Source organism: Podarcis melisellensis, assembly GCF_964234715.1.
Source record: "Podarcis melisellensis genome assembly, chromosome: 8".
NCBI classification, from domain to species: Eukaryota; Metazoa; Chordata; class Lepidosauria; order Squamata; family Lacertidae; genus Podarcis; species Podarcis melisellensis.
The window spans coordinates 55,344,910-55,372,085 of record NC_138540.1 but is presented as its reverse complement, the minus strand read 5'-3'; the positions used below and the strand labels follow the sequence as shown (position 1 = coordinate 55,372,085).

The 27,176-nt window shown below is 44.9% G+C and overlaps 1 protein-coding gene across 1 annotated transcript in view; it reads left to right on the top strand.

The window, feature by feature from the left end:
* The window catches only part of FA2H (fatty acid 2-hydroxylase), a 58,115-nt gene that overhangs the window by 18,519 nt on the left and 12,420 nt on the right, over positions 1 to 27,176 (top strand). Inside the window, exons 2-3 of the mRNA XM_081923198.1 lie at positions 7,680 to 7,772; positions 25,156 to 25,298. Of these exons, the coding sequence (XP_081779324.1) occupies positions 7,680 to 7,772; positions 25,156 to 25,298 (236 nt within the window). The remainder of the gene's footprint in view (positions 1 to 7,679; positions 7,773 to 25,155; positions 25,299 to 27,176) is intronic.

Here is a 27,176-nt window from a genome sequence, read left to right as displayed (position 1 = left end):
AAATGATACCAGGGAAACCAATAATCCCTAATAACTTCGGTGATTGCATATATTCAACACACAAATGAGAGGTGCAATTAATTTTTATGAGTTTTCCTAAAGGAACCACCCACATGCTTTCCTTAGAGGTTTACAGGAAGCTCAATTAATTACTAGCTTCATTTGATTTATTCAGTGTTGGCTAGGGTTTCAATATTTCCAGAGGTAAAATTCTAGACAAAAATTGTTCTTGACCTTTTTTTGGGTGATCACCCTGCTCGGCCCCTGGCTGTCCACTGCTGCCAAACCCAAAACAGAGCCCAAGAGAGAGACAGAACCCAGGTCACCCAACCACAAGCCTACGCACACACACACACTTTTTAAAAACCCATACATACCTGGGTATTTGCTTAAAATTGTAAAAATCCCCCCAGATGGGCATGTAGGCCCTCCAAAAGAGACATGTCCAGGGTTTCCCAGACATATGGCAACCCTAATATTGGCTCCCCAGCTGTTGTAGCACTACAACTCACCATTCCCAGCCAGCTTAGCCAATGGGCAGAGATGATGAGAGCTGTAGTCCAACAGGTCTGAGGAACACTCCCCCAACCTTCTGCCCTCCAGGTGTTTGGGGAACCAATTCCCGTCAGTGCTAGCCAGCATGGTCAATGGTCAGGGATGAGGCAAGCTGCAGCAGAGGCATAGGAAGGGGTGTGTGGTGGGTGCAGACCACCCCGGGTGTCATCACGAGGGGGGGTGACATTCAGCACGCCGCCTGCCTGCGACTCCTGAATACAAACATGAAACAATATATTCAAGGGCAGCCCCATAAAGAGCGGATTAGAAGAGCAGGTTGTGGCGGGTGGTTTTTGAAAGCGCATCCTTTTCTGAGAAGGAATGTGGCTGGAATACTGGATGCAATTGGTCAGTGCTGTTCAGGGCTACTCTTGGGCTCTCTTTCTAGTCTATAGAAATCTAGAAACATGGAATGGTAGAGTTGAAAGGCACCCCAAGGGTCATCTAGTCCAACCCCCTGAAATGCAGGAATCTCAGCTAAAGCATCCATGACAGATGGCCACCCAACCTCTGCTTAAAAACCTTCTCTCCTGGAGAGACTTGAAGTGGACCAATTCTTTGTTCTTCACCTTCTCCTGATTGTCAAAATAAGGGTCATGACACCAAAGGAACTATTGTGCACCAGACAAACCAGACCAAATATGGCTTCTGTGTACCGCAATGACATGTTGTTATACGTGAAAAATGGAAGGAAAGCACTCACATGCAGATGTTCCTCAGCATTCTCTCCAGTGGTGCAGCTTCATTAGTTTCTCTAGAATAGAACAGAAATCACCACCCAAACCCTCCGTTGTAGTGGTCTCATCAGGACAGCCTAGTCATGTGTTTTGCCAGATTTGCCTTTCCTGGGACTTTGGAGGCAATGCAAAAGAGAGCAAGGCCAGCACTTGCCTTGCTCTGCCTTGTTGTTAGTAGCTGGAAGAGATCAAACACTGCTGGTTTCCATTCCCATGGGCAAGTCTGAAAGAGGAATCTGTTCTGTCCTCTTGTGGCTTCTGCGTTGCCCTGGAGGATGCCACTGAGGGGCATTCAATGGGATTTCTGGCCTGGCAGGCAAGGCCTTCCAACTCCTAAACAAAAGTCCGCTTGGAAGCTGCTGCCACAACCTCCTTTTTTATCACTCCTGCCCAGCAAAGGCGTGGGTTTCTGCAAAAGCAAGATAATTAGCCTTGGCCAAGTTAAAACTGGGACTGCCTTTGTGCTCTTATGGACCGAGGGTGTATGTGTGTCTGCCTGCAAGTAAGCCCTAATAAAAGGCATGCTAGTTTGATCTAGAGTTGTGTAGGTGAAGAATCTGAGTAATGCAGGAAGACCAAGGCGCAGAAGAGAATTTCATTTGCTGCTACCAGCTGGACCCGACTGCCTGGTGTTCTTCCTGGTTCTGTCCCCATATCATATCAGCAGCTGTGGCTACAGCTCACGTCCACAATCTTTCATGATAGACATCCACACCCACAGTGCTCCTTCATATCCTGTCCCTCTGGGTATTGCTAGCTGCACCCTGAGGCTTATTGTCAGGGTTGGAGTGAGGCGTAGGTCACCGACAAAACAACAAATAATCTGAGGCCAGTGAAGTTAATTCTTTATTCAAGGAAACAAACCAGAGCCAGAAACTCTCTTTAGGAGGCCTAGTTCTGAGCCTTGTTTCCCTGGGGGTTCCCTGTCTGGTGTCTCCCACCAACTCCTCTGAACCAACCAGTCCATGACACAAAGGGCTGTACAACTGGGACATTTACAATTTGCATCCCAACATTTTTAATTTTTAAGACAACAACTCTGGTACCTTAAGGTGAGTTCATGCTGAGTATAGAATCATATGTGCTCCACCCTCCTTAAGGGGGATGAAAAGCTTTGTTCTATCTTCCCCCCCCCCCACCCGCCAAGAAGGACCAAACACCAAAGTCTGGCTTGGAAATGTGAGGCATCTCAGCCCCCTTTGCAAACAGGAGCCAGTAATGTGGGCAGGGAATGGCTCTGAGTATGGACTGAGTGTTTCTTTCTCTATGTTTTATGTATTGTTACAAGGGGGCGGGTAGTCCACTGAGCCACTCGGTCAGTGGTTTGAATCCCCAGAATGGGGTGAGCTCCCATTGCTCTGTCCCAGTTCCTGCCAACCTAGCAGTTCAAAAGCACACCAGTGCAAGTAGATAAATAGGTACCGCTGTGGCGGGAGAAGGTAAATGCACAAGGGCACGACAGAGGATGAGATGGTTGGACAGTGTTCTCGAAGCTACCAACATGAGTTTGACCAAACTGCGGGAGGCAGTGGAAGACAGGAGTGCCTGGCCTGCTCTGGTCCATAGGGTCATGAAGAGTCGGACATGACTAAACAACAAATTAACTATGGAGTAAGGCACAGAGGTTTTTAAACTGTGGTTGCCAGCCTGGTGCCCTGAAATCACCCTATAGTTTCAATTGGACCCATGCGAGTAGCAAAATGTGCCTGGCATCTGGCTAATTTTGAACACTGGTTGAGAGTACTGTATGTCCCAGAGGTGTGCTTCATTTGCGCTTTGAAAATGGGCTTTTAGTATTGCAACTCCATCCATCTGGGATAAATTGCCAACTGAAATTAGGCAAGCATTGTGGCATTTAGATAGCTAATGAAGACATTATTTTCTAAGAAGGCTTCCCCTGAAGTGTGACCCAGTCATTTTATGGAATATAAACTGTATGAATCGTTTCACAGTGTTACCTTTAGTTTAGTGAGCTGGTAACCTTTTATCTTTATTCTTATCTAATTGTACAGTGCTTGGGTAGCTTAGGTCTTTGAAGTGGTTTTAAAATCTGCAGATTAATAGCAAACAGATAGCATGAATACGACAAGCTCTGGGGGGCATTTCCGTTCCAGTAATTCTGTTTTTAAAACATTGTTTTAATATTTAGGTTATAATTAGGAAGGAAGGAACTAATGGGAAATAAGGTGGAGATGTGAAGCGGGGGGAGGGAAAGTAAGAGAAGTTGTGTTGTGCTGGCAGATGGAGGTACAACAGAGTACCGGTAGATCCTACAGGTAACTTGTCGTCAAGGAATGGGAATGCATCTATAATGCATTTCCGGCACTTGTTTAAAACATTTTTGTTTAGACAAGCCTACCTAGACATGTAGAATGTGGATGTACTTTTAAAATCTGATTTTAGTTGATTGCTGATTTTATCTTTTGAATGTTTTAAATAGTTGTTTTCTTGGCTTTCACTGATAATTTTGTCGTTTCATTCTCTTTGTAAACAGCTTTGAGGTTTTGCAGCCAAGCGATGTAGGTATTTTATTAAATAAATAAAACAAATAATATAACCCTGCCTGCTGGATCCTGTCCCCTTGCTATACTATAAGAGTAGATACCAGGCAGCCCCCCCAGATGTGTTGGACCCCAACCGCCTCCCCAGCGGCCCCACCCAGCTTGGGGTGGTCACGCAGAGACCTATTGGAGTAACATTTACCATTTGTTCCTGTAGGTGAGCAGATGTGGGTGCCTTCCCTTTCTAATATGCCCCCCAAATGTTACATATTCTGATATCTTCCTGCTATTAGTGCCTTTATTCCCTCCAATCACCTTCAGTTGCAGACATTTCCCTCTTTTATTCCCTGCTGTTTTGAACCCAGAAGCTGCTCAAAGTGGCTCATAGCATCATAAAGATACATAGCCAAAGCAATCAAATCAATTAAAGACGATGCAAACCTTCCTCGGGTGTGTGCGTGTTCACATTGCTGCCTTAAAATGCAGTGCAGTTGCCCCCCCTCCATCCCGTGTGTTTCATAGCCTCCCGCCACCCCAGCTGTTCACATCAGCACAGCTTAATTAGTGTCAAATTCATTTCTGTTTGTGTATATCCCAGGGAACGTTGAAGGACAGGGCTGTCTTTACCATCTGCAAAGATGTTTCACACCTTGGCTGGAGGTGAATTAGGAACCGCTTAAGGACTCCATTTGGTGTGGTTTGAGAAACAACACATCCAACAGTAGCATTTTATACAAAGCACAGGATACGTAAACATAAATTGATTAAAAACCCAGAAGCGGAAGGGCAGTGAATGCACAGTAGATAGGACTGTGTGAACACGGGGGGCCTCTAGGGGCACTTTGGAAGATGGCCGACAATACCATCTCTCCGGCTCACACGAGGTAATTAAGAGGCTGACGATGGGAGTAAATCAGCCTCCCTGGATCTCCCCAGGGGATGGGGAGACGCTGCCTCATGCGCAGTTGCCAATAAATCACCCCCGAGTTCGAAAGAAGGAGGGGGTGGAGGCACTGGACGGAAAGCCCTCGAGTGAGTTTTTGGATCTCCTGGACGCTACTTCTAATGGCGATCCTGGTTGCATTGCTCAAGATAAATAATTCGAGAAGAGTAAATGCACATGTTTCGAGCGAAGGAAAGGCTGTACTGATTGCTAATTAAATCGACCACTGAGAAGCTGAGTGACGGGTTGGACTGAACAGAAGACTACATCAAAGAATCACAGCTATGTCGGTATGTTGAAACGGATCGGAAAGGGGGGGACTTTTCTCTTTTTTAATATGATTTACCTAACAACCCCCCCCCCCAGAAGAACTGCCACATGATTGATAGCAAGTGAGATGGGAAAATAAACTGTGTGGAAACAAAATTATTAACCAAAGGCTTTGTTTTGCGGAAGATCTGGAAAGGAAACGAAAGGCTTTTGGTGTGACGCAGTTCTAATTGGGAACCGCCATTATGAGACAGACTTGGTTGCAAGATTTACAGTCAAAGGGGGAGAGGTGCTACGGTTTTGTTATCATATCTGAATTCCAAGGTTGAATTGGCAACAACTCCCCTGGAAAGGCTGATTTATGGAGCAACTGGTTTGGAAAGTTAATGAGCAGACGCTTGGACTGCATTTTATGGGAACTGTCGAAATGACGCGTGCCGTTTGAACAGGACTTTTGGATCAGTGTGAAAACCCACACAGGACTATAATAATGTTTGCTTCAACTCACTTGTGGAGATAACTCAGAGGTTATTAAGAAGAAAAATGATAACAACAAGAAGATTGGAAGTACTGTTGCTGTACCGCCAAAGTACATGAGCGAACGTTCATAGAGAGTCGGAGATGCTTGGTTAACGGAAGAACTCTGCAAGTCTTTGTTCAGAATTGTGTGGCATTGAACGGGAAATGCATATATTGTTAAGAATTACATTAAAATTATGCAAGGTAACCGAGGCCCCTTTCAGACCATCATGCCCCAGCAATTTGTATCAGCTTCCTGAGGCTCACCCTACTGTCAGGTTAATGAAGCAAAGCCCGCTTGACGAAGCTATTGAGGTGGTTGGTTAACAGGTGACTCTCAATGGTTCAGGGCACTTGGCTGTTAACCCAAAGGTTGGTGGTTTGAGCCCACCCAGGGACGGCTGTGGCAGGATTTCTACATTACAAGGGAGTTGGACAAGATGACCCTTGGGGTCTCTTCCAGCTCTACAGTTCTTTGAGTCCATGACTTTGGTATGCGGTAGCTGCAGACAGAGCTTCTGAATAGATTGCTGCCCTCCATGAGAACTTTTGGCAGTAGCTTCCTTGGACTGTGCCTGGGGTCCAGATGATGTTTCAGTGGCATGAGTTGAGCATGCTCACTCCCCAAGGCCTGGGGAAGAGGCTCTTGTTGGTGCAGACTCCAGCAGCATGGGCCTTATGCACAACAGCATCACAATGAGGCCTGGTTAAGGAATCCAGCTGGCTTCACATTTTAATATCTGCATGCCCCAAATATTGGAGAGAGTGCCTCATTCCCTACAAACTCTCTTGTGTTAAGACTGGCAAAGGGGGTCCTCTTGGTTGCCACCAGAAGTTTGAGGGGGTGGCCCAGGAGAGGGCCTTTTTGGTGGCAGCCCCTAGGTTATGGAATTCCCTCCCCAAAGAGGTGTGTCTGGCTGCTTCACTGTATAGCACTTTGCAATTGCTGGAGACACACTTCTTTGACATAAGAACACAAGAAGAGCCCTGCTGGACTTGGTCCAGTGGCCCGTCTAGTCCAGCATCCTGTTCTCACAGTGACCACCCAGATCCTGGGTGCAAGAACACTCTGCCCTTGTGGATTCCAGCAGCTGGCATTCAGAACCATACAGCCTCCAACCATGAAGCAGAGCAGAGCCATTGCAGCTAGTAGCCATTGATAGTCTTCTCCTCTATGAATTATCTAATTCTTTTTTAAAGCCATCCAAGTTGATGGCCATCACTGCCTCCTGTGGAGCCAGTTCCACAGTTTAACCCTGCACTATAGTTTATAGTTTAACTATTTGTGTAGCAAAACTACAGTTTAAACTGTAGTTTAACTATGACACATGAGATGTGTGTTTTCGGGACCTGCCCAATTCCTAGAACTGTAATTTGTTTTAACCACTTTTAATTAGGGTAGGGCATTTAATCATTATCTTCATCTATCTGGTTTTCCATTTTCAAAACAGTACATGAACCCAAACTGTGCTCTCCTCCCAAGTTCACACACCTCTGAAATTTGCAATGCAGCTCTTTGAGTAATGTGTAGAAGAATGTGCATATTAAAGGAAAAATTGTAAGAACAATATATATTAACTAAATAGCATTCAAAAATGCAACAGCAGAGCACACATAAACCTGCTCCTTCTTGCTGTGCCCCCTTTTTTGGCCACTTCCGGTTTGTTGTGTAAAATGTGTAAAAAAGATCAGGAGTGATACCGACTGCTAGTGACTGGACAGAGTGAAAATGTGGTAGTTTGCCTAAATGACCAGCTTAAGGGATTATGTCAGATTGAACGAGAAATTGGCAGGCATTATTGACTCTAGCAAAGATAAAGGGTTAATTAAAACCTATTGAGTTTTTGCACTGTTTCGTAGTCAGGTTTCTTGAGGACAACTCAGTCTATTATGTGGTGTTATGGTTAAGAGTGTCAGACTAGGAACTGAGAGACCAGGATTAAAATACCCACTCGGGCCATGGCTCTTACTGGGTGACCTTAGAAGCCAGTCACTGCTTCCCAGTCTAATCTACCTCACAGGGCTGTTGCCGGGATTAAACAAGGTCCTTCTGCTAGCCAGCCAGGATGGAAACCGGCAACTAAAGTGAAGGAGTTTGGCCTTGGACAGTTGCACATTTGCATTCAAACGTCTCTGCTTCTTTTGATCTCCTAGGACCACTCCAAGGAACAGAACTCCTCCAGTTTTCCAGCAGTAACGAAGGACAGCAAGATGGACCCCAGGTGTAAAGCAGTGGATGAAGACCAGGTAAGAGGCAGAGCAGAAGGTGTGCTTCAAATGGTTGGGGGTGAAGAGCCAATTGCAGAAGGATTTGGAGACACCCCAAAAAGCATCTCAAGAAGGGCATGTTTAATCAGTCGCATGTCACAGGAGTCGGTGGTAGCAGCTCAGACTTCCTTTTCAGGTGCCTTTGCAAGGGTATTGTAAATTTCATTCAGGATGATTTGTGCTCTTGACGCTATCTGTGGCATCTTAGGCATTCCAGCGTAGGGTTAGCAGACCTCTAGGCTTGACCTGAAGTCAAGGTGAAGTGGCAGGTACAGGGCTTGAATCTCCAGGGGGGCTAGGATGCCTTTAATAAACAATTTTATATATATATTCCTGTACCCGTGAAAATCTACGAAAGCAAATATATATATATATATATATATATATATATATATATATATATATATATATATTAAGAAGACTGTACATGCAGCTTGCAGGCATCAGCTGGCTGCAAATTATTGCATAGGGACACTCTGGGCAGAGTGTGCAGAAGGCCTGCCTGGAGGCACAGTCTTTTCCCATGAGTCAAAACCACAATGGTTTTCTCTTGTCTTCCACACATTTAATTATGACTTGGGCATTTTTGCCTTTCGTGCTGAGCTGCTTCAAGATGGCTTCCAAATGTGGACCGTTTAACCCGATGGTTGCTGTTCTGTTCTGAACCTAGAAGCAGAAGAGCAACTCTGCACTCAGACATACATCACCCTGTGGCAGAGGGGGCAGTCTGCACATGTTGGAGGGGGGCAGTGATTATGTGGGTGAGGAAAGGGTTAAATATTCCCATCCATCCTCACTGGAGTCACAGTCACGATTCCACCCCACACACTGCAATTTAGGAGGAGAAAGAGGTGTTATCAACCTGGCACCCACAAGTGTCATGGGGCCTGTAAAAGCCTTCCTTGAAACCCCCAGGCAAGAGGCTTCCATTTAAAAACAGGGTTAGTCTCTATCCCTCCTAGAAAGAAAGTTAGGAATCACAATGTGCAGGTACCCATCCAAACAATTTCTGTGAAAGGATCGAGCCTGGTTGCTTCCGCATGTGTGGGGTTTTTTTTGCCAGTGACTGAAGTCAGAGTTGTGATTAATGAATGAGTTTTTTGGACATCATGCAATAAGAAGCTACAGTGTCTGAAAGAGCTGCTGTTTTCCCCTGCCCTTTAATTCAGTTTTCCTGTTCCTGTCTTATTTTCTAGGCAGAAATTCAACAAGTTAAGACTTTTCTCCATTATGAGAAAAGCTTCATTATGGTTGCATGCTAATTTTGTGTAATGCCATGCTCCCCATTGCAGCCATTTTCTGATTGGCACTCTCTCAAAAATCAAAATGTGTCACTGGCTCAAAAAACGTTGACAATCCCTCATGTAAAATGTTTTGAAGGACAGGGGAGAAGGGACACTCTTTTTCCATCCTGGTTATATTCTAGGGATGAGGAAAAATCCAATTCAATTTGCATGTAAAGATGAATCTATTTAATTCACACTTGCTGAAACAAGTTGTGAACCAAAACACAGCCATCCATTGATATTTGCACTCCCCCATAATTTTGCAATGCCAAAATAACGTGTACAGGCAACTCTCAATTGACTCAAGAGTTCTGTTCTGGGGATCGTGTGTAAAGTCAAATTTGTGTATTAGTCAATGGTGCATTTTCCCTGCAACCCCGCCCCTTTTCCATTCCCTTTAATTTTTTCCTTTATTCTCTCCCCCCAAATGCGTAAAGCCAAATATGCACAATTTAAATGCATGTAAGTTGTGCGTTACCTGTACAAATATTCATACATTCTATGATTCTTTGATTAGGGTAAAATGCTCATAAAATGCGTACAAGATACAAAAATGCATTTCATTAGGGGAAATTCCACACAAAAGGTGTATATTAGGAGAAATTCACATTAAAACACTGAAGTGCATGAGGACACTCTCTCTCTCTCACTCTCTCTCTCTCTCTCTCAGCAATGTGGAAATGTCAAGAACAACTTGCCACATGCCCACTATGGAGAGAGAGAGAGAGAGAGAGAGAGAGAGAGAGAGAGAGAGAGAGAGAGAGAGAGAGAGAGAGAGAGAGAAGGGATTGTGGAGACTGCCACAGCTGCTGCCATCACCTCATAAGGAAGAAGATGCCTATTTCCATTTCTCTGTTTATCATTTTCTCCATAAAAATGGAAATAGCAACAAAGCATTATAGAATTTTAGAGTTGGAAGGAACCCAGAGGGTCATCCAGCCCCTTGCAATGCTAAGATCTTACTTCCCTACTGGGTGGAGTTTTGTTCTGCTGCCGAGCACCCACTCTTTTTAAAAGTTGGGGAGAGGGTAAGAGGGCAGGCGTTGTGGTGAATGCTGCCGTCGAACTGCAGTTGCTTTTGTGGGCTGAGGTCAGTACTATAATGCAGTGTGTTGTTTTGTTTTGTTTTCTTTGAAAAAGAAGCAGCTTTAAACAGGCAAGAGTAGGATTTAATAAATTCTAGGCTGTTGGGTTTTTTGTTGTTTCGTTTTACATTCATTATTGTGTGAAACACTCCTCAATCCATTGCTTACTTTCTTCCTCCCTTGCTAATATTCTTCTGTACTCCAAGTCCCTTTCATGGTTTTGTGACAGAGCACCTTCCATGCAGAAGGTCCCACATTCAGTCCTTGATGACATCTCCCTCTCTGCCTGAAACCCCAGAGAGCCACTATTGCATTTGTAACTCCCCTTTTCTCCAAGGATCTCAAAATGGTGTGCATAGTTTTCCTCCCCCCCCCCCCATTTTATCTTCACAACCACCTTGTGAGGTAGCTTAGGCTGAGACGCAACAATTGGCCCGAGAGCTTCATGGCTGACTTAGGGATTTGAACCTGGGTCTCCCAAGTCCTAGTCTGACACTCTAATTTATGCCGCTATACAAATGTATGGTGCAACTTAATTTGGAATACGGTGTACAGTTTTGTTTGCCTCACTTCAAAAAGAATATTGCAGAGTAGAAAGAGGCACTTTGGGGAAATGGCTGTCAGCGTTTTGCTACTTCTGCAAAGTCAAGGCAGTGCCAACCCAGAAGTTAGATTATTTTCCCCCAGTTTCTGCCTTGAAATCCAGCCAGCTCCACAAAATGAAAACCAGAAAAACCCGCCTGATAGATTTTGAGTAGCAACTCCAAGCGAGACTTCCAGTCTTTGGAGGATCCCTGGAAACAACCCAGGGCTTGTTTTCAGGTGTCAAGCAATTCAAAACAACTTTCAAACACAGAAACAAGGTGGCTCCAGAAAGATATATAGCTATGACTCCTCATAAATAAATACGACGTCTCGGTTATCAAAAGACCAGATAAAGAGGAATTGGAAAAAGGGAAAGCAAAATGAGCAATTCCCCAATAAGGAAGGCATACAACATTTGGGGCTTTTTAGTTTTAGAGAAAAGGTAAGAGGTGACATGATAGAAGTTTATAAAATCATGCATGGCATGGAGAAAGGAAGCAGAGATTTATTTATTTATTGAGCTAGATGGACCAATGGTGAGACTTTATGTATGTAGGCAGCTTCCTATATATGTACAGTTTAAAGATGAGGAACCCTAATAAGAGAGATCTGAAGGGGTCATGGAGTTGTCCATCAACTGGGAGTACCTGGACACCAGGTATATTGAATAGACACAGACATTTGTCACCTCCTCACTATGGTGGCATTTGCTCTATTTCAGTGGATATTACAGACCTTATTCCTAAATGTTCATCTATGTGTATGCCCATTTTATGCAAACCTATGTCCTCTTTCGCCATCCTAACTTGGGAAGAGGGAGAAAAGGGGAATGTGATGATTTGACAGCATCTGGATTTGTGAGAATAAGCCAGTGAGTGGGTGGTATGAGGCCTGGGAAGACTGTCTCCCAGTGAAAGCAACTCAGGTGAGTGACATAAATGCAGTCCATAATCATCGTGGGAGAAAACCATCGGACTCAGCAGACCTAGAATATAATAGGCCTGCTTGCTTTTCCATTCCCCCAGGTGACATTAGATTAAATTGTCACTCATTTGGCAACCATCCAGAAGAAACTAAGGTGCTTATTAGTACTTCTAACTTGAATTTGTTTAATGCATATCAAGCCAACCTATCATCTTCTTTAGATTACATAACCATTTTAGGGTTGCCATATGTCCGGGGGAAATCCAGACATGTCCTCTTTTGAGGGCCAACCTGCCCATCTGGGCATATTATTACATTTTAAAGGAAATGTCCAGGGTTTTTATTTTGGAGGGGGGGCTCAGGGTGTCCTCTTCTTTGCTCTTCAAGATCTGGCAACCCTACCATTGCTGACAAGTGAGAGGGAATCCTTTGAACACAACTTGCCTTTTGCAAGGCTGTGATGTGGTTCTGTACAATATTCTCGGGCAGTGCCGGATTTACATATAAGCTAAACAAGCTATAGCTTAGGGCAGTGTTTCCCAACCGGTGTTCCGCGGCACACGAGTGTGCCGTGAGACGTTGCCTCGTGTGCCGCGAGATGCCTGGAGGGAGGCGGGCGAGTCGGGCGGCGAGAGGCGGGGCGGCGGCGGCGAGGAGAGGCCGCGCCTCCTGCTGCTGCCTGGCGCTCCTCCTCGCAGCCGGCAGCGCTGCCTGGGCGCCTCCGCGCGACTCTGCCTCGCTGGGTTTGGTCTCCCAGCAGAGACGGGTCACACGCGCCCCTCCCTCCCTCCCTCAGCCTGCGCGGAGGGAGAGCCAGAGAGAGGCATCGCTCCTGCGCGGCGGGAGAGGGAGCAGCCGGAGCGATGCCCCAAACGAACGCATGGGACCGGAGGGGAAATCCTCTCCGAGGCGGATTGAGCGCAGCTGAGAGAAGCCTTTCGAGGAGCTGCCGTGTCCCCTGGAAACCCCCTTCCCAGCTCTGCCTCAGCCGCCGCCGCCTCAGTTGCCGCCGTCCCTCAGTCCCTCGCTCTGCTGCCTCCTCCCACCCCCAAAGCTTGGAGGTTCCCCAGCAAGGGGGAGGGAAAAAACTTTCACTTTTGTGCGTCCCTCCCGGCGTGACGCTGCGCGCTGACGTCACGGGGCGGGGCTTTAATGGTGGTGTGCCGCGAGATTTTTTTTCAGTAAACAGGTGTGCCGTTGCCCAAAAACGTTTGGGAAACACTGGCTTAGGGCTCCACTCTCTTGGGGCCCCCCAAAAAAATTAAAGGGAAAAGCCTGGATATACATTTCCAAAATATAAGATAAAAAACAAGTAAAATAAAACCTATATACAGCAACAGTGTTTTGTGTTGTGTAGGCTCCTATGGTGTAAATAATGGGCCTCGCCTGCTAACCTGCACCCTAAAATACCACTGGTTTGCTCATTTCTATATATAGGGTGCCTACATTCTGCATGGACGGGTTGTATGGCAACATGCAAATAGCTTTAGATACCTATTAGGTCCGTAAATTACCATATAGCATATATTCAACACAAAAAACAGTGACAATTTTTTGTTGACAAAGGACAGCTGGACATATAAAGGGCCCCATTACCTTGAGTAGCTTAAGGCCTCATCAAACCTAAATCTGGCCCTGTTCTTGGGAGTTATCGTAATTGAAGAAATATTTATTTCTTTAGAACATTTTGGGCCAACCAAAAAGTCTCCCAGAGCACAGTCACTTCAAAGAAGCCCGTCCCTGCCCTGCAAGCTTGCAACCTGAAAAACACCCACAACACCCACAGGGAAGGGGACAGGGAAGGGAGGGAGGGAGGGGTGTGTGCGAAATAACACTCAATTCCTCTTCACAGGGAACTCTAGGAATAGATAAGAGATCAGTAAATTCAAGCGTGTACTGAACACAGCTTTCCAAATCTGAGCATATTAAAAGGCTTTGCCCAACTCCTAGCAGAAATGAAGACTAGCTCCAGGTAATCCCTGTGAAGGAGGACACCCCATAATAAGCAACAGCCACAGTTGAAAGAGCCAGCCTCACTTGCTTCCATGGCCAGAACAAAATTTGATACAGACCCACTTTAAACAGTCACAGTGGTATCATGGTTTCTTAAATGTATGGTGTGGATGTGGTTTTGATGTCCTGCAGTTTGGTGGTCTGTGCCTTTGCATCTCTTAACTATGCCCCCCTCCCCTCTCGAAGGAGGTTCCAGCCTTTTTGATGCCTTTGAGGTTTTACCCATTTAGCGTGCGCATAGCCACAATGACTTTTCCTCCGCTTTCCCCAGCGAGGTTCGTACATTAAAGCTCCGTGACTGAGTGCCCCCCCCGCCCGTTTTGTTTTTGCTCCGGAGCTTCCCTCATGAAAAGCTGCTCTTTAAAGCTCAATCAGAGCACAATTTGAAGAAAACGCAAACTGGTGTTTGCTCATCATTGAAGAGTGGGTTTTCTTGGAGAAAGCTCAGGGCAAAGGGAGGAAAAAGCTTTGACATGGACCTTTTAAGTATGGCTTGTTCCTGGAAGGAGTGGGGCGAAAGTTAAGTCTGGATAAGCCCTGACTTAAGGAGGCAGGGTCTGAATTTCTCCGGCAAGGTTGAGCTGGGTCCTCCATTACCACTATATGGGGCAGGTGGGAAATATGTTGTTGGAATAGCAATAGGAAAGATGAGGGGGTTTTGACGCAGAAACTGCTTTGGTCACCCTGTAGGATGACCTCTATCAGGAGAGAGGCATGGGAAATGCATCTCTGTTATTTCTCCTCAAGCTCTCAGTAGCTTTCAATATCATTGACCATAGTATCCTTCTGGAGCAGCTGTCCAGGTTACAGCTGGGTGGCACCACTTTGCGGCAGCGGTTCCGGTCCTGCATGGATGGACCAGAGGGTGTTGCTTGGGGAATGCTCTTCAGCCCTGTGGAGCCTTCACCACGGGCTTCATCAGGGTTCAATTTAATCCCCTATGCCGTTTAACATCTACATGAAACTGCTGACTGGAGTTATCCAGAGTTTTGGAGTACGTTGTCAGCAACATCCTGATGACACACAACTCTGCTTCGCCTTTACATCTGCAGGCGAGGCAGTGGGTGTGATTGTCTTGACATTGGTAATGGACTGGATTGTCTTGTCTTCGTAATGGATCAGATAAGAGTCAACAAACTGAATCCCAAATCAGATGACACTGTTAGTGGGCAGTTCCCTAGACAGAATGGCTGAGCAGTTGCCTGCTTTTGGTGGGGCTACACCTCCTCTGAAGGAGCGGATACAGAGCTTGGGGAAACTCCTGGGTCCTTTGCTGTCGCCTGAGGCTCAGGTGGCCTTAGTGGCATGGAGTGTTTTCCACCAGCTTCGGCTGGTGGCCCAGCTGCGCCCCTATCTGGACAGGGATAGCCTAACTTACGTTGTCTATGCTCTGGTAACCTCTAGGTTAGATTAGTGCAATGTGTTATATGTAGGGCTGCCTCTGAAGATGGTTCTGAAACTTCAGCTAGTGCAGAATTTGGTGGCAGGCTGCTCACCAGGGCAGGACGGTTTGAACATATTACACCAATCCTGGTCTAACTGTTTTTGACCTATAAAGCCTTAAATGCCTCAGGACAGGAGCTTAATACCTCAAGGACTGCCTCTCTCCATATGAACTTACCCAGACCCTGAGATTATCCTTTGAGGCCCTTCTTCATGTGTCTCCTCCATGAGAGGTCCAGAGGGTGGCAACACAAGAACGGGATTTTTCTGCAGTGGCTCCCCATTTGTAGATGGCTGTCACCAGGGAGGTTTGGCTAGGGCCTTCATTTTGTTGTTGTTGTTGTTAATGATTTTATTGATTTTCCATTTTCAAAACAAATATCCAATACCAATGCTAAACATTAGTTTTTCACCCCCCCACCACCCCGTTGACTTCCCGCAGCTTCCATTTCTGGTTTATTACATCAGATGATACATTCTGCTGTTTATATACAATACTATGTTATCACAGTGTTATATTCCTTGTTTATGTAAGTAAAATGGTAAATGTTTATTTAAATCCTGCCAATGAGTCCATGTTTTTTTGGTGTTTCTGCAAATATATTGTAAAAGGTTCCCATTCTTTTTCAAAGTCCCTGTTGTCCTTTTCTCGCAGTTTGTCCGTTAACTTTGCTAACTCTGAGTAGTTCATCATTTTTTCTTGCCATTGTTCTTTAGATGGTACTTCTCCAGTCTTCCAGTTTTGTGCTATTAGAATTCTTGCTGCTACATAAATAATGTCCATTTTTCTTTCGGCTGCTCTTGTCCTAAAATACCTAACAAAAAAGCTTCTGGTTTTTTAACAAATGTTATTTTAAACATTCTTTTCAATTCGTTGTATATCATTTCCCTTTATTTTTTTAAAATCTTGCAATCCCACCACATATAAAAAAATGTACCTTCCCCTTCTTTACACCTCCAACAGTTCTTTTGTTCTGTTTTATACATTTTTGCCAATTTTACTGGTGTGATATACCACCTGTACATCATTTTCATGTATTTCTCCTTCAACAATATACAATCGGTAAATTTCAAATTCACTTTCCAAAGCCTTATCCAGTCCTCAAATTGTATGTTGTGACCTACATCCTGTGCCCACTTAATCATTACTGGTTTGACTTCCTCATCTTTGGTTTCCCATTCCATCAGTATATTATAACCTTTTTTTAATAGTTTGGAATTATTGTCTATAATATCCTTTTGAAATTTTGAAACCATGTAAGTAAATCCTTTCTTATTATCTTCTTTGAAAATTTCATTTAGTTGTCTGCATTGCAACCAACTCTGAAGATGGTCCTTTATCTCATCATAGCCTTTCAATTTTAACTTTCCTTGTTGTTCTGTTAGTAAGTCTCTGTAAGTTAGCCATGTTTCTTTCATTGTTGATGTTTTAACTGCTAATGCTTCACTAGGTGATAGCCACCACGGAGTTTTGGGTTCCAGTAATTCTTTATATTTTCCCCATACCTTTATTAAAGATTTTCTTATATGGTTATGGAATCCTTTGTGTACTTTAGTTTTTCCATACCACAGATATTCATGCCAGCCAAATCTGTTATCATGTCCTTCCAACTCTATTGCCTCTCCCCCCCCCCCAATTTTATTCAATCCCGAATCCATGTAAGGCATGCTGCTTCATAGTAAATTTTAAAATCTGGAAGGGAAAAGTCTCCTCTTTCTTTTAAGTCTGTAAGTATTTTATGTTTTATCCTTGTCCTTTTCCCACTCCAGATAAATTTTGAGATATCTCTTTGCCATTTTTTGAAACAGGCATGATTACTTATTATCAGTATTGTCTGAAATAGGAATAACACTTTTGGTAATACATTCATTTTGATTGCTGCAATTCTTCCTAAAAGGGAAAGCTTCATCCTGTTCCATATGTCTAGATTCCTTTTTATTTCATTCCAATTTTTTTTTCATAATTATCATTGTAAATATTAATGTTCTTTGATGTCAACCATATTCCTAAATATTTTACCTTTTTGTGGGTTTCTGTGTCTATAGATTCTGATAACTCATTTTCTCTTTCTTTAAGGTTTTTAACTAACAGTTTAGTTTTGCTTTTGTTGTTTGAATCCTGCCACCTGTCCAAACTTTTGAATTTTTTCTAGTACTCTAGGGAGAGAGTTCTTTGGGTCTTCTACTATAATAACCAAGTCATCAGCGAAAGCTTTCAATTTATGCTCATTTTTCTTTATTCTTATTCCTGCCGCCTCTTTGTCAACTCTAATGTTTCTTGCTAATACCTCCAGGACCAGAATGAACAAAAGTGGTGATAACAGACATCCTTGTCTAGTTCATTTTTGTATTTTACATTGGTTTGTTATCACCTGATCAATGATTAATTTTGCATTCTGTTCTGAGTATATAGCTTGGATTCCCTTACTGAATTTTTCTCAGATTCCATTTCTTCAAGAACCCTTTTCATAAAGTCCCAAGAAACATAATCAAATGCTTTTTCTGCATCTATAAACACCAATGCCACTTGCTTTTCATTTTGGACTTCCAGGTATTCAATTATATTTAAAACATTCCTAATATTATCTTTCACTTGTCTACCTGGAAGAAATCCTGCTTGATCTTGATGTATATATTCTTCCAAAACTATTTTCATTCTATTGGCTAAGATATATGCAAACAGTTTGTAATCATTATTTAATAATGAAATGGGCCTATAATTTTTAACTAAAGTTATATCCGAATCTTGTTTTAAAATTAATGTTATAAACGCCTCTTTCCATGCTTCTGGTAATTCCCCTGTTTTTAAAATCTCATTCATGATATCCTTTAAGGGATGCCTTTATTATACACCTTTAGGCGCCAGGCAAAAATGTTCCTATTTAACCAGGCCTTTGGCTGATTGACATCTGATGCACTTTTAAATGTGGGAAAGGGGATTATTGTGTTGATTTTGTTCATATTTTTATTATGTATTTTATGTTTTTTATATTGTAATTTTATGTTGTGAACCACCCTGAGATCTATGAATAAAGTGTAATATGCAAATGTTAACAACAACAATAACAACAACAACAATAATAAACAATAGCTAGACCAATTCTTCTTCTGCCCTTCCCTCCTGGGGATTTTAGTCAGCCTCCTGCTGATCCTGATACCAGTTGCCACCTAACAGCTATCAGGACCCTTAACAAACTACAACTCCCAGAATTCTTTGGGGGAAGCCGTGACTGTTTCAAGTAGCACCATAATGCTTTTAAATGCATGGGTGAATGTGGCTTTGAAATGTCATGACTTATCTGAGTCCCAGGAGGAGGTGGATAATTAGCAAGACGGAGTGATGCTTTTTGTAGCAACCTCTCAGCTCTTGTAAGCATCTAGTTCTTCCTCCAAAATGCCAGACTTCTCAAGATGCGACTGTCAAGATAACCAACCCAGGTTCATAGCATTATCCTCCTTCCTTTTAAAAATGTACAGGTTTTCTGCTTGATTCTTGTCTGCACCAGTTGCCATAGTATCTGTCCCTGCAGCATGGGTGGAACCTGGCTGAAACTGATCTTTATCTCCCCAGATTGAGAAAGGCACTTTGAGGGAAACACTGTTATGAAGCAGCTAGAGGAGGTGTTAGCAAGCGCAGTCTTAGGTGATGTGGCTGCTTTCTAGGCAGAAATGTTGCCACCCCGAATTCCATTGCAGCTTCAGAAGGCAGCCTTCTTCAAACTAGAATGACAGCTACGTTTAAAATGATTTATTCCAGGGTGGTGCTGTAGTTGGTATGTTGAGGTCCCAACACAGCCACAAAGCTCACTGGGTGTCAAGGTTTGAGTCAGGCATAGGTAGGGCAACAACGAATCACCCAAGGCCAGTGAAGTTAAATCTTTATTCAAGGAAACAAACCACAGTTGAGGCCTAGTGGTCTCGACAACTCTTCCTAGGAGGTCTTGCCCCGATGAAGCAGTTGTGAGGACTGAAGGTCCCTGCTTTCCCATCCCTCTCTAAGTCTCCTCTTTTCCCAGGTTTTCCCCATGCAGACTCAAACTGTGCCCAGCTAATCTCTGTTCCGCTCTTTCATTTCTCTGTGTGTTCCTGGATAAGAAGGGAAAGGGGAGCTGGTTGCAACAGGAAGGGGAGACTCCCTGGATTCTTCAGCAGCCTCTTGGCCGCCCTCCTCTCCAGCCTCAGAGTCTGAACTGCACTCTGCCACAGACCCTTTCTGCTCACAGAACCCTGTTGCCCCTCCAGCTTCTAACACCTCCTTCCCCAGCCTTCTCCCTCTGGCCACTCATCATTGTCCCGCCACCAATCCCCTCACTCAGAGCCTTCTTCCCCTGGGGCTTCCCTAGGGGGGTGTCCCTGGCAGGTGCCTCCCACCACTCCTCAGCATCCAGTCATTCCATGAGACTGAGTGACCTTGGGCCAATCACTCACTCTCAGCCTAATGTACCTCACATTATTAAATGAGAGGGAATTAAACTAAATGAGGATGGGGGGAACCATGTACACCACTTTGAGCTGTGTATCTGGCTGTGTTGCACGTATGGGCGGGGGTAGGGGGGCAGTTGCCCCTCAATTTGCGGCAGATCAATTAAAAATACTTAACTAATTGAGGTTCTGTATCCTGGCTACACCCATGGTTACACATCTGCAGCATCTCTCCAAGGCCTGAGGCATGGCTTGGTCCCTGCTGCAAGAGCATTATTGCAGGACTGCAAGAACATTTCTCAGTAGGTCGTCTTAGGTCATGACTTAGGTCAAGTCTCCAACTCACCTCAGGCACTGGCAGTTCTTGGACCAGATTATCCTTTGCTCATTAAATGTGGCAATGTGGTTCTCTGTGAATCCAGAGCAACCTGCGTTTCTTATGCCCTCTTTATCAACCAAATGAAGCGTGCTAATCCTTGCTAGATTTCCATGTGAGATTTCGGGAGATGTTCATTCTTCTTGGAAAGTTTCTGCTGACTAAACATTGGATCCTCTAATATCAATAGCATAGCATTCAAAACTCTTGTTCTGTCATTGCATCATGGGTAGCATAGCATTGGGCATTTTGGGTGTGCAAGTTCATAGTCTTGGCTTTACTTGTTGCTTTTTCTTTAAACTGCATCAAGTGCCTAGTACTCAATGACTGGCCTGAAAATGTATAGGCCCAGTGGTGGCCAAACTTGGCCCTCCAGCTGTTCTGGGACTACAATTCCCATCATCCCTGGCCACTGGTCCTGTTAGCTAGGGATGATGGGAGTTGTAGTCCACAAAGAGCTGGAGGGCAGAGTTTGGCCACCACTGGTGTAGGCAATGCCTGCAGTCCAGTCTGTGCTGCTACAGCAGAGACAGCTGATAGGTTGAGGTTGGTCAGGGCAATACGGAGAGTTGGGAGGGGGGAGGAGTGTGAAATGTGGTTGGGGGACGCTAGTTGGGGGGGAGCTAAAAGTAGGGGGTGAGGGAACAACAGGGGACTAAGTGGGAGTTGAGCGAGAGGGGATGGAAATTTCCCCTGAAGAAGGGGCAGTAGGTTAAAGTGGTGGGGAAGGGGGCTTTGGTGTCTGGGAAGGATACTGGAGGGTAGGTGTGGGGCTCTAGGTGGCCTTTCTCTCCCCCCCCCACTGGGTGATCTTAGTACATTGAAATTTCTTGTTGTGTTTTTTGAAATACAGTCATACCTCAGGATAAATACGCTTCGGGTTGACCACTTTTGGTTGCCCTCCGCGGTGACCTGGAAGTAACGGAGCGCATTACTTCCAGGTTTCGCCGCTCGCGCATGCACAGAGGGTCAAAATGATGTCACACGTATGCACGGAAGTGGCAAAACATGACACGCGCAGACGTGCTGTTGCATCTTACGTTCCATTCGGGATGTGAACGGGGCTCCGGAACGGTTCCCGTTCGCATCTTGAGGTACCACTGTATGTAACTCAGTTGTCATCTGTCTTGGAAGGTTTGGTATGGCAAGGAGGGTGTCAGAGCAACTTATGGAGTGTGGTAAGTGGGCATTAATGGGGTTGAGATGGTGAGGGGGCAATCTCTGTGCATTGAAAGGAGAGTTTGAAAATGCAAGAGAAGCATTGCTGGGTTTCAAATATTCCTTCTCTCAAGCCTCTAGTACAGAGATTGGCAAAGAGAACTGAAGGTGAACAGATTGCGAGGCACCATGAGGAGAAAGATAGGAGGCATGATAAAGGATTGGGAGATGGTAAGCCAGCTATGTAGGGCAGCTGGAGTTGAAACATGAGGGCCAGCTTGGCCCCATGACAGTGCCCAGCCCATGGGGAATTTTGTGGGTGCTCAGGCACCCAGGGCCCCAGTTAGCCGGCACCTATGAGTTGAAGCAAGGGGGATTGGCTTGGAAATGAGCAGGGAGAAGCTTGCATTACAGGAAGGAGCGCATTAGAAGGAATCCCGTGGTGCACTTCTCTTTTTATGTGCGGGATTAATCTATTTGGACTTAAAAATGAGTTATGTAAGGGTACTAGTTTCTTATGTGGCAATGTTATTAAATGCACTAATGATGCTGATTGCACTTTGATGTTTGATTAAGTTTGATGAATTCATTTGCTTAAATACACATTCCTCCATTAAAGTAATAATGGATTGGCCTGGAAGTGGAGACTGGCCTTCGCCATCAAGGCAGACAAGATGGCTCCTGCAGGGCTGGTGGCAGACAGGGGCAAACCAATTAGCATTATTAAGCCCAGCTGTACACATGATATCAAGTATTTTCCTTAAACGTATCAATTGCAGTGATTTTGTTATTTCTTTCATTGAACAAGGCACTGCCAACCATGTGTGCCATTGTAATGGATTGCTGTGAAGTAATTTCTGAACCAGGTAAATTAATTTTTAGCCCACCAAACCCCCCCAACCTGTCCTGTATTTTGCCCGACCAAAGGTGGCAACCCTATATGCAGAGATTCTGTAGGTGGTTCTCCACCCCTCTCCTGCCAGCCTGGTAGAAAGTTGATCCTGTACAATGTACAGAATAGGCCTGTGATCTGCTTAGCTGGTGCAATAGAGCAGCTGAAGAATGGGGCTGTGTTTGTGCTGTGTGGAAGCAATCCACTCAGGACAGAAGTCCCCATCTACACAATAAATTTACAGCAGTATCGTGCCACTTTACAGCTGTGGAAAACAAACTTGCTGGGTGTGGAGAGTGCAGCTGAATGGGACCCCACTGTGGGAAGCCTGAGGAAGGAAAATCCCTTGCCCCAAATAGCAAGTCTAGACTGAGAGATGAGGATGATGTTCCACCTGCTCTGCTGTCGCCTTTGCTCTTCAGATCCAAGGTGCAAAGGGCAATCATTGGTGGATCAAGGCAGGGCTGAGGATGTGCTAGGAGGGGATTATCTATTCATTTAATACATTTATATCTCACCTTTCCTTCAAGGAGCTCAAGGTGGCAAACATGGTTCTCCCTTTCTCCATTTTAACCCCACAACCACCCTGTGAAGTAGATCAGGCTGAGAGTGGGAGTGACTGGCCCAAGGTCACCCAGTGAGCTTCATAGTCAAGCAGCGATTTGAACCCTGGTCTCCCAGATCCCAGCCTGACACTCTTAACCTGTATACCACCACTGGCTCTCTGGTTACGGGGAGGGAGAGGGAGACATCCATGGACTTGGTGCCTGTCAGGCTGCCTTGGGGCTGCAGTGCGTTTCTGCTGGTCCTCAGCTGTATTGAGGTTCTCCCCACAGAATTGTAGACTTGGAAGGGACTATGAGGATCATCTAGTCCAACGGCCTGCAATTCAGGAATCTTTCACCTGACATGGAGCTCATGTCCTGTCCTGGCTTGGTATTCAGACTCATGGCTCAGATGTTGTGATAATAATCTGTATTCCAAAATTCACTACAGCTCCCAAATATAAGTAGGGTTACAGCTCCCAAAGTCAGAAAGCATGGCAGAACTTGAGAGGACTTGGCTAGACAGAAGCAAAGACCCAAGTACGCGCTCTCTCTCTCTCTCTCTCTCTCTCTCTCTCTCTCTCTCTCTCTCTCACACACACACACACACACACACACCAGGCTCCTCATTTGAAGAGCAGGACAGTCACCTTCGTCAAAGGTGTTGTCAAAGTTGTCAGAGCGAACGCTGTGCCAAGTACTGGCACAGTCCCTCCAGGCCTTGCCGACAGAGGTGGAGACCATGAGGCAGGATCATTGTCAGGTTTCTCCTTCTGTTCCACTCACAGAATTCCAGACGTATAAGTTGGAAGGGACCCCAAGGGTCATCTAGCCCAAACCCGCCTCAATGCAGGAATCCTGCCCACAGCTGTCCCTGGGTGGGCTTGAACCACCAACCTTCTGGTTAACAGCCAAATACGCAACCCATTGCACCACCTGAGGGGTTGGCCCCCATGCTGGCAGAGATTGGCTCTGGAACAGCCTTGACCTGCTTGGGATGTTGTGCCTGGGGTATCAGATGACACTGAGTTGGGCTGTCCCTCTGACAACCCTTCCCCCACTCAGCCGTTCCCCCAGGTCCGAGCCCCCCCCCACAGGTGCTTTGTCCTGCCTCCCAATCCCATAGGCCCCTCCCTGGGCCAGATGCCTCTCTTTCCACCAGTCCTCCTCCCCATCGAAAACTCCTGCCCAGACATTCCCACAGGGTTAAGTCCCAAGCATCTTTCTCATCAGAGGTATCCCTGTGATCTGGGACACCTTCCCATCTGCCCCCGCCCCAGAACTCTGTGCATGCCTCAGCAAAATGAAGAAATGAGTGAGAATTAAATCCTGCTGCACTGATTGCAAGCCCCTGGCCCTCCTGATGACAGGTGTTAGCAGCCAATGCAGAACAGAGCCCCACCCTCTTGGCGATCAGTTGATGAAACTTACAACATCAGTAGGTTAGCAGGTGGACATGGTTTGAAAAATGGCATCATGAGCCAAGATTGGCTCCAAGACTGAAGGTTGCTCAGCCCTGTCATAGACTGAAAGGACAAAAAAAGGGTACTGAATTCTCTCAAATCAGCTTATTTCCTTTTACATAAATACAGCATACTCTGCAACTGAGGCCAGTTGTGCTTTCCAGATGCTAATGTAGTGAAATTTTCTGCCTTAATTAAACCTGACTCACCTTGTTACTTGTGTTTAAAGAATGGAATTAATTTTTAAAAATTAAGAGGTTATGTCATTGAAATCAGTTTCATAATGAGCTTATGACAGTCAGGTGCAAGGTATGATTGATTCTTGCAGGAACTCATCACCCCCTGCATTCTGAGCCTGAGATCCTGCAGCTGGGACGTTAGAACTTATCAAGCAACAGATTCATTAGTGACTGGGATCATAATTTCTTATATCACACTGCCAGTGTGAGAGTATGCAATACCATTATGCAATACCATTATTAGTATTATGTTTTATTGATTTTTTTTTATAAGTTTGATACTTTTGCATCTTAAGATTTTGTAAGGTGCTTTAAGAGGTTTTGTAAAAAGTGATGAACAAATAATCCTTAAGGGTGGAAGTATTTAATGTTGGTTCTTTCATTTTCTTTTTTCTTTTTTAACTTAAATTTTGTTCATTACATTTTGCAACAATTTGTTGGGGTTTTTTTGTTTAAGTCCTCATGAAAATTCCCTGGCATTTCAGTGTGAATTTCTCCTAATAAACACTTTTTCGATGCATTTTTGATGTACAGTACACATTTTTGCAAGCGATTTCCCCTAATATAATACATTTTGCTAAACTCTTTTCAGTAATATGTGCATGTTTATGAGTACCCTCCAATGATATGTGCATCTTTAAAAAACAGTGAATGGAAAAAAATGTATTGCAAAATTTGGATAAGCATGAATTTCAAGGAATAGCTGTGTTATGATTTCCTGCCCTTTTCTCATTTTGTTTATTCTGATTAATTAATTTTGGAATTACAGAATGTGTCCACAGCCCTGACTGTTGCTTAACCCCCCAAAATGGCTAAAAGCTGAGAGTGCTTCAGGAGAAATCCCATGGCTCTGACCAGCCAGCTGGGGAGGTGAAAAGGCTGCTTGATCTTGCTGAAACCTCTGACTCTTTGCACTCTTTCTGTTCTCTAGGAACTCGTGGACTGGCGTAAACCTTTGCTGTGGCAAGTGGGCCACTTGGGGGAGAAGTATGATGAATGGGTGCATCAACCAGTGGATCGTCCCATTCGCTTATTCCACTCGGATTTCATTGAATCTCTCTCCAAAACAGCATGGTGAGGCTCTGGGGTGCATCAGATAGCTGGGAGTCCAAATCAGTCCTGGCAGGTGGAGAATATTGGGTGAAGTTGTGTGGGTCATGTTGCGTTTTGGCTGTCGCTGGGCAATCCTCAATAGGTGGGGCGCCAAATTCACTGGTTTGGAAGGGGGCAGAACTGCTACCAGTCAAGAGTTAGCCAACGTGGTCCCTCTAAACATTGCTAGACGATGACAACCATCATCCTTGGCTGTTCGCCACGCTGGCTGGGTCCCCAGTAACATGTATAGGGGACCACATTGGCTCTGCTCTAATCCAATCTAAATAATCCACCCCAGCTAAGGAAGCACCATTCATTCATCACTACAATTGGTTATATGGAATTAGGAGTGGTACTAGAGAAGACATTATTCATCCATCTAGAAATGGTGTGCAGAGTTTTCGCCAGGTGGGAGGGGGACTGCAGCCATTTGTGGGTGAGTGAGTGATCTGGATTGAGACCATGTTATGGAGAAGATTTAGTCCTTTGCCCTCACCATAGTCCTGATATGGATTAGGAGGGCATCATCATTTAAACCATGGGTAGGCAAACTAAGGCCTGGGGGCCGGATCTGGGCCAGTCGCCTTCTAAATCCGGCCCATGGACGGTCCAGGAATCAGCATGATTTAACATGAGTAGAATGTGTCCTTTTATTTAAAATGCATCCCTGGGTTATTTGTGGGGCATAGGAATTCGTTCATCCCCCCAAAAAAAATATAGTCTGGCCCCCCACAAGGTCTGAGGGACAGTGGACTTGGCCACCTGCTGAAAAAGTTTGCTGACCCCTGACTTATTACTTGCTTGTTTTGTTTGTTTACAAAAGCAACTCAAAGCAACTTAGAAGAAATAAATAATGCATCCATTAAAACCAGAATAAAACAGAACAAAAACCTAATAACCGGGGGTGGGTGGGTGTGGGGGACTCCCTGGTTCTGAATGGGGTAACTGTGCCCCTGAAGGACCAGGTGCGCAGTCTGGGAATCATTTTGGACTCACAGCTTTCCATGGAGGTGCAGGTTAATTCTGTGTCCAGGGCGGCTGTCTACCAGCTCCACCTGGTACGCAGGCTGAGACCCTACCTGCCTGCAGACTGTCTTGCCAGAATGGTGCATGCTCTAGTTATCTCCCACTTGGACTACTGCAATGCACTCTACATGGGGCTACCTTTGAAGATGACCCGAAAACTGCAATTAATCCGGAATGCGGCAGCTAGACTGGTGACTGGGAGTGGCTGCCAGGACCACATAACACGGGACCTGAGAGATCTGCATTGGCTCCCAGTACGTTTCCAAGCACAGTTTAAAAGTGTTGGTGCTGACGTTTAAAGCCCTAAACGGCCTCGGCCCAGTATACCTGAAGGAGCATCTCCACCCCCATCGTTCAGCCCAGACACTGAGATCCAGCGCTGAGGGCCTTCTGGCGGTTCCCTCATTGCGAGAAGTGAGGTTACAAGGAACCAGACAGAGGGCCTTCTCGGTAGTGGCGCCTGCCCTGTGGAACGCCCTCCCTTCAGATGTGAAGGAAAGAAGCAGCTATCTTATCTTTATTTTTTTTATAAGAATTTATTAAAGATTTTATTAATACAGTAAAAAAGATAACAGAAAAAACAGAAAACAAAACAAGAAAAGAAAAAATAGAATTAACATCTTTTAGTAGCCAAATTTTCTTCGCTTTTTGGACTTCCTCACATCTCTCACTCCTGCGTTCCAAATTTATACAACTTTAACCAGCAATTTATCACCTTGTTTCAATTCTTATTCTGTAAATTTCCAAATATTGTGTCCCTAACTTTGAATACTTTTATCTAAGTCTTAAGTCCCTGATTTGGGCATAATATTTATTCAAAATTTATCTTTC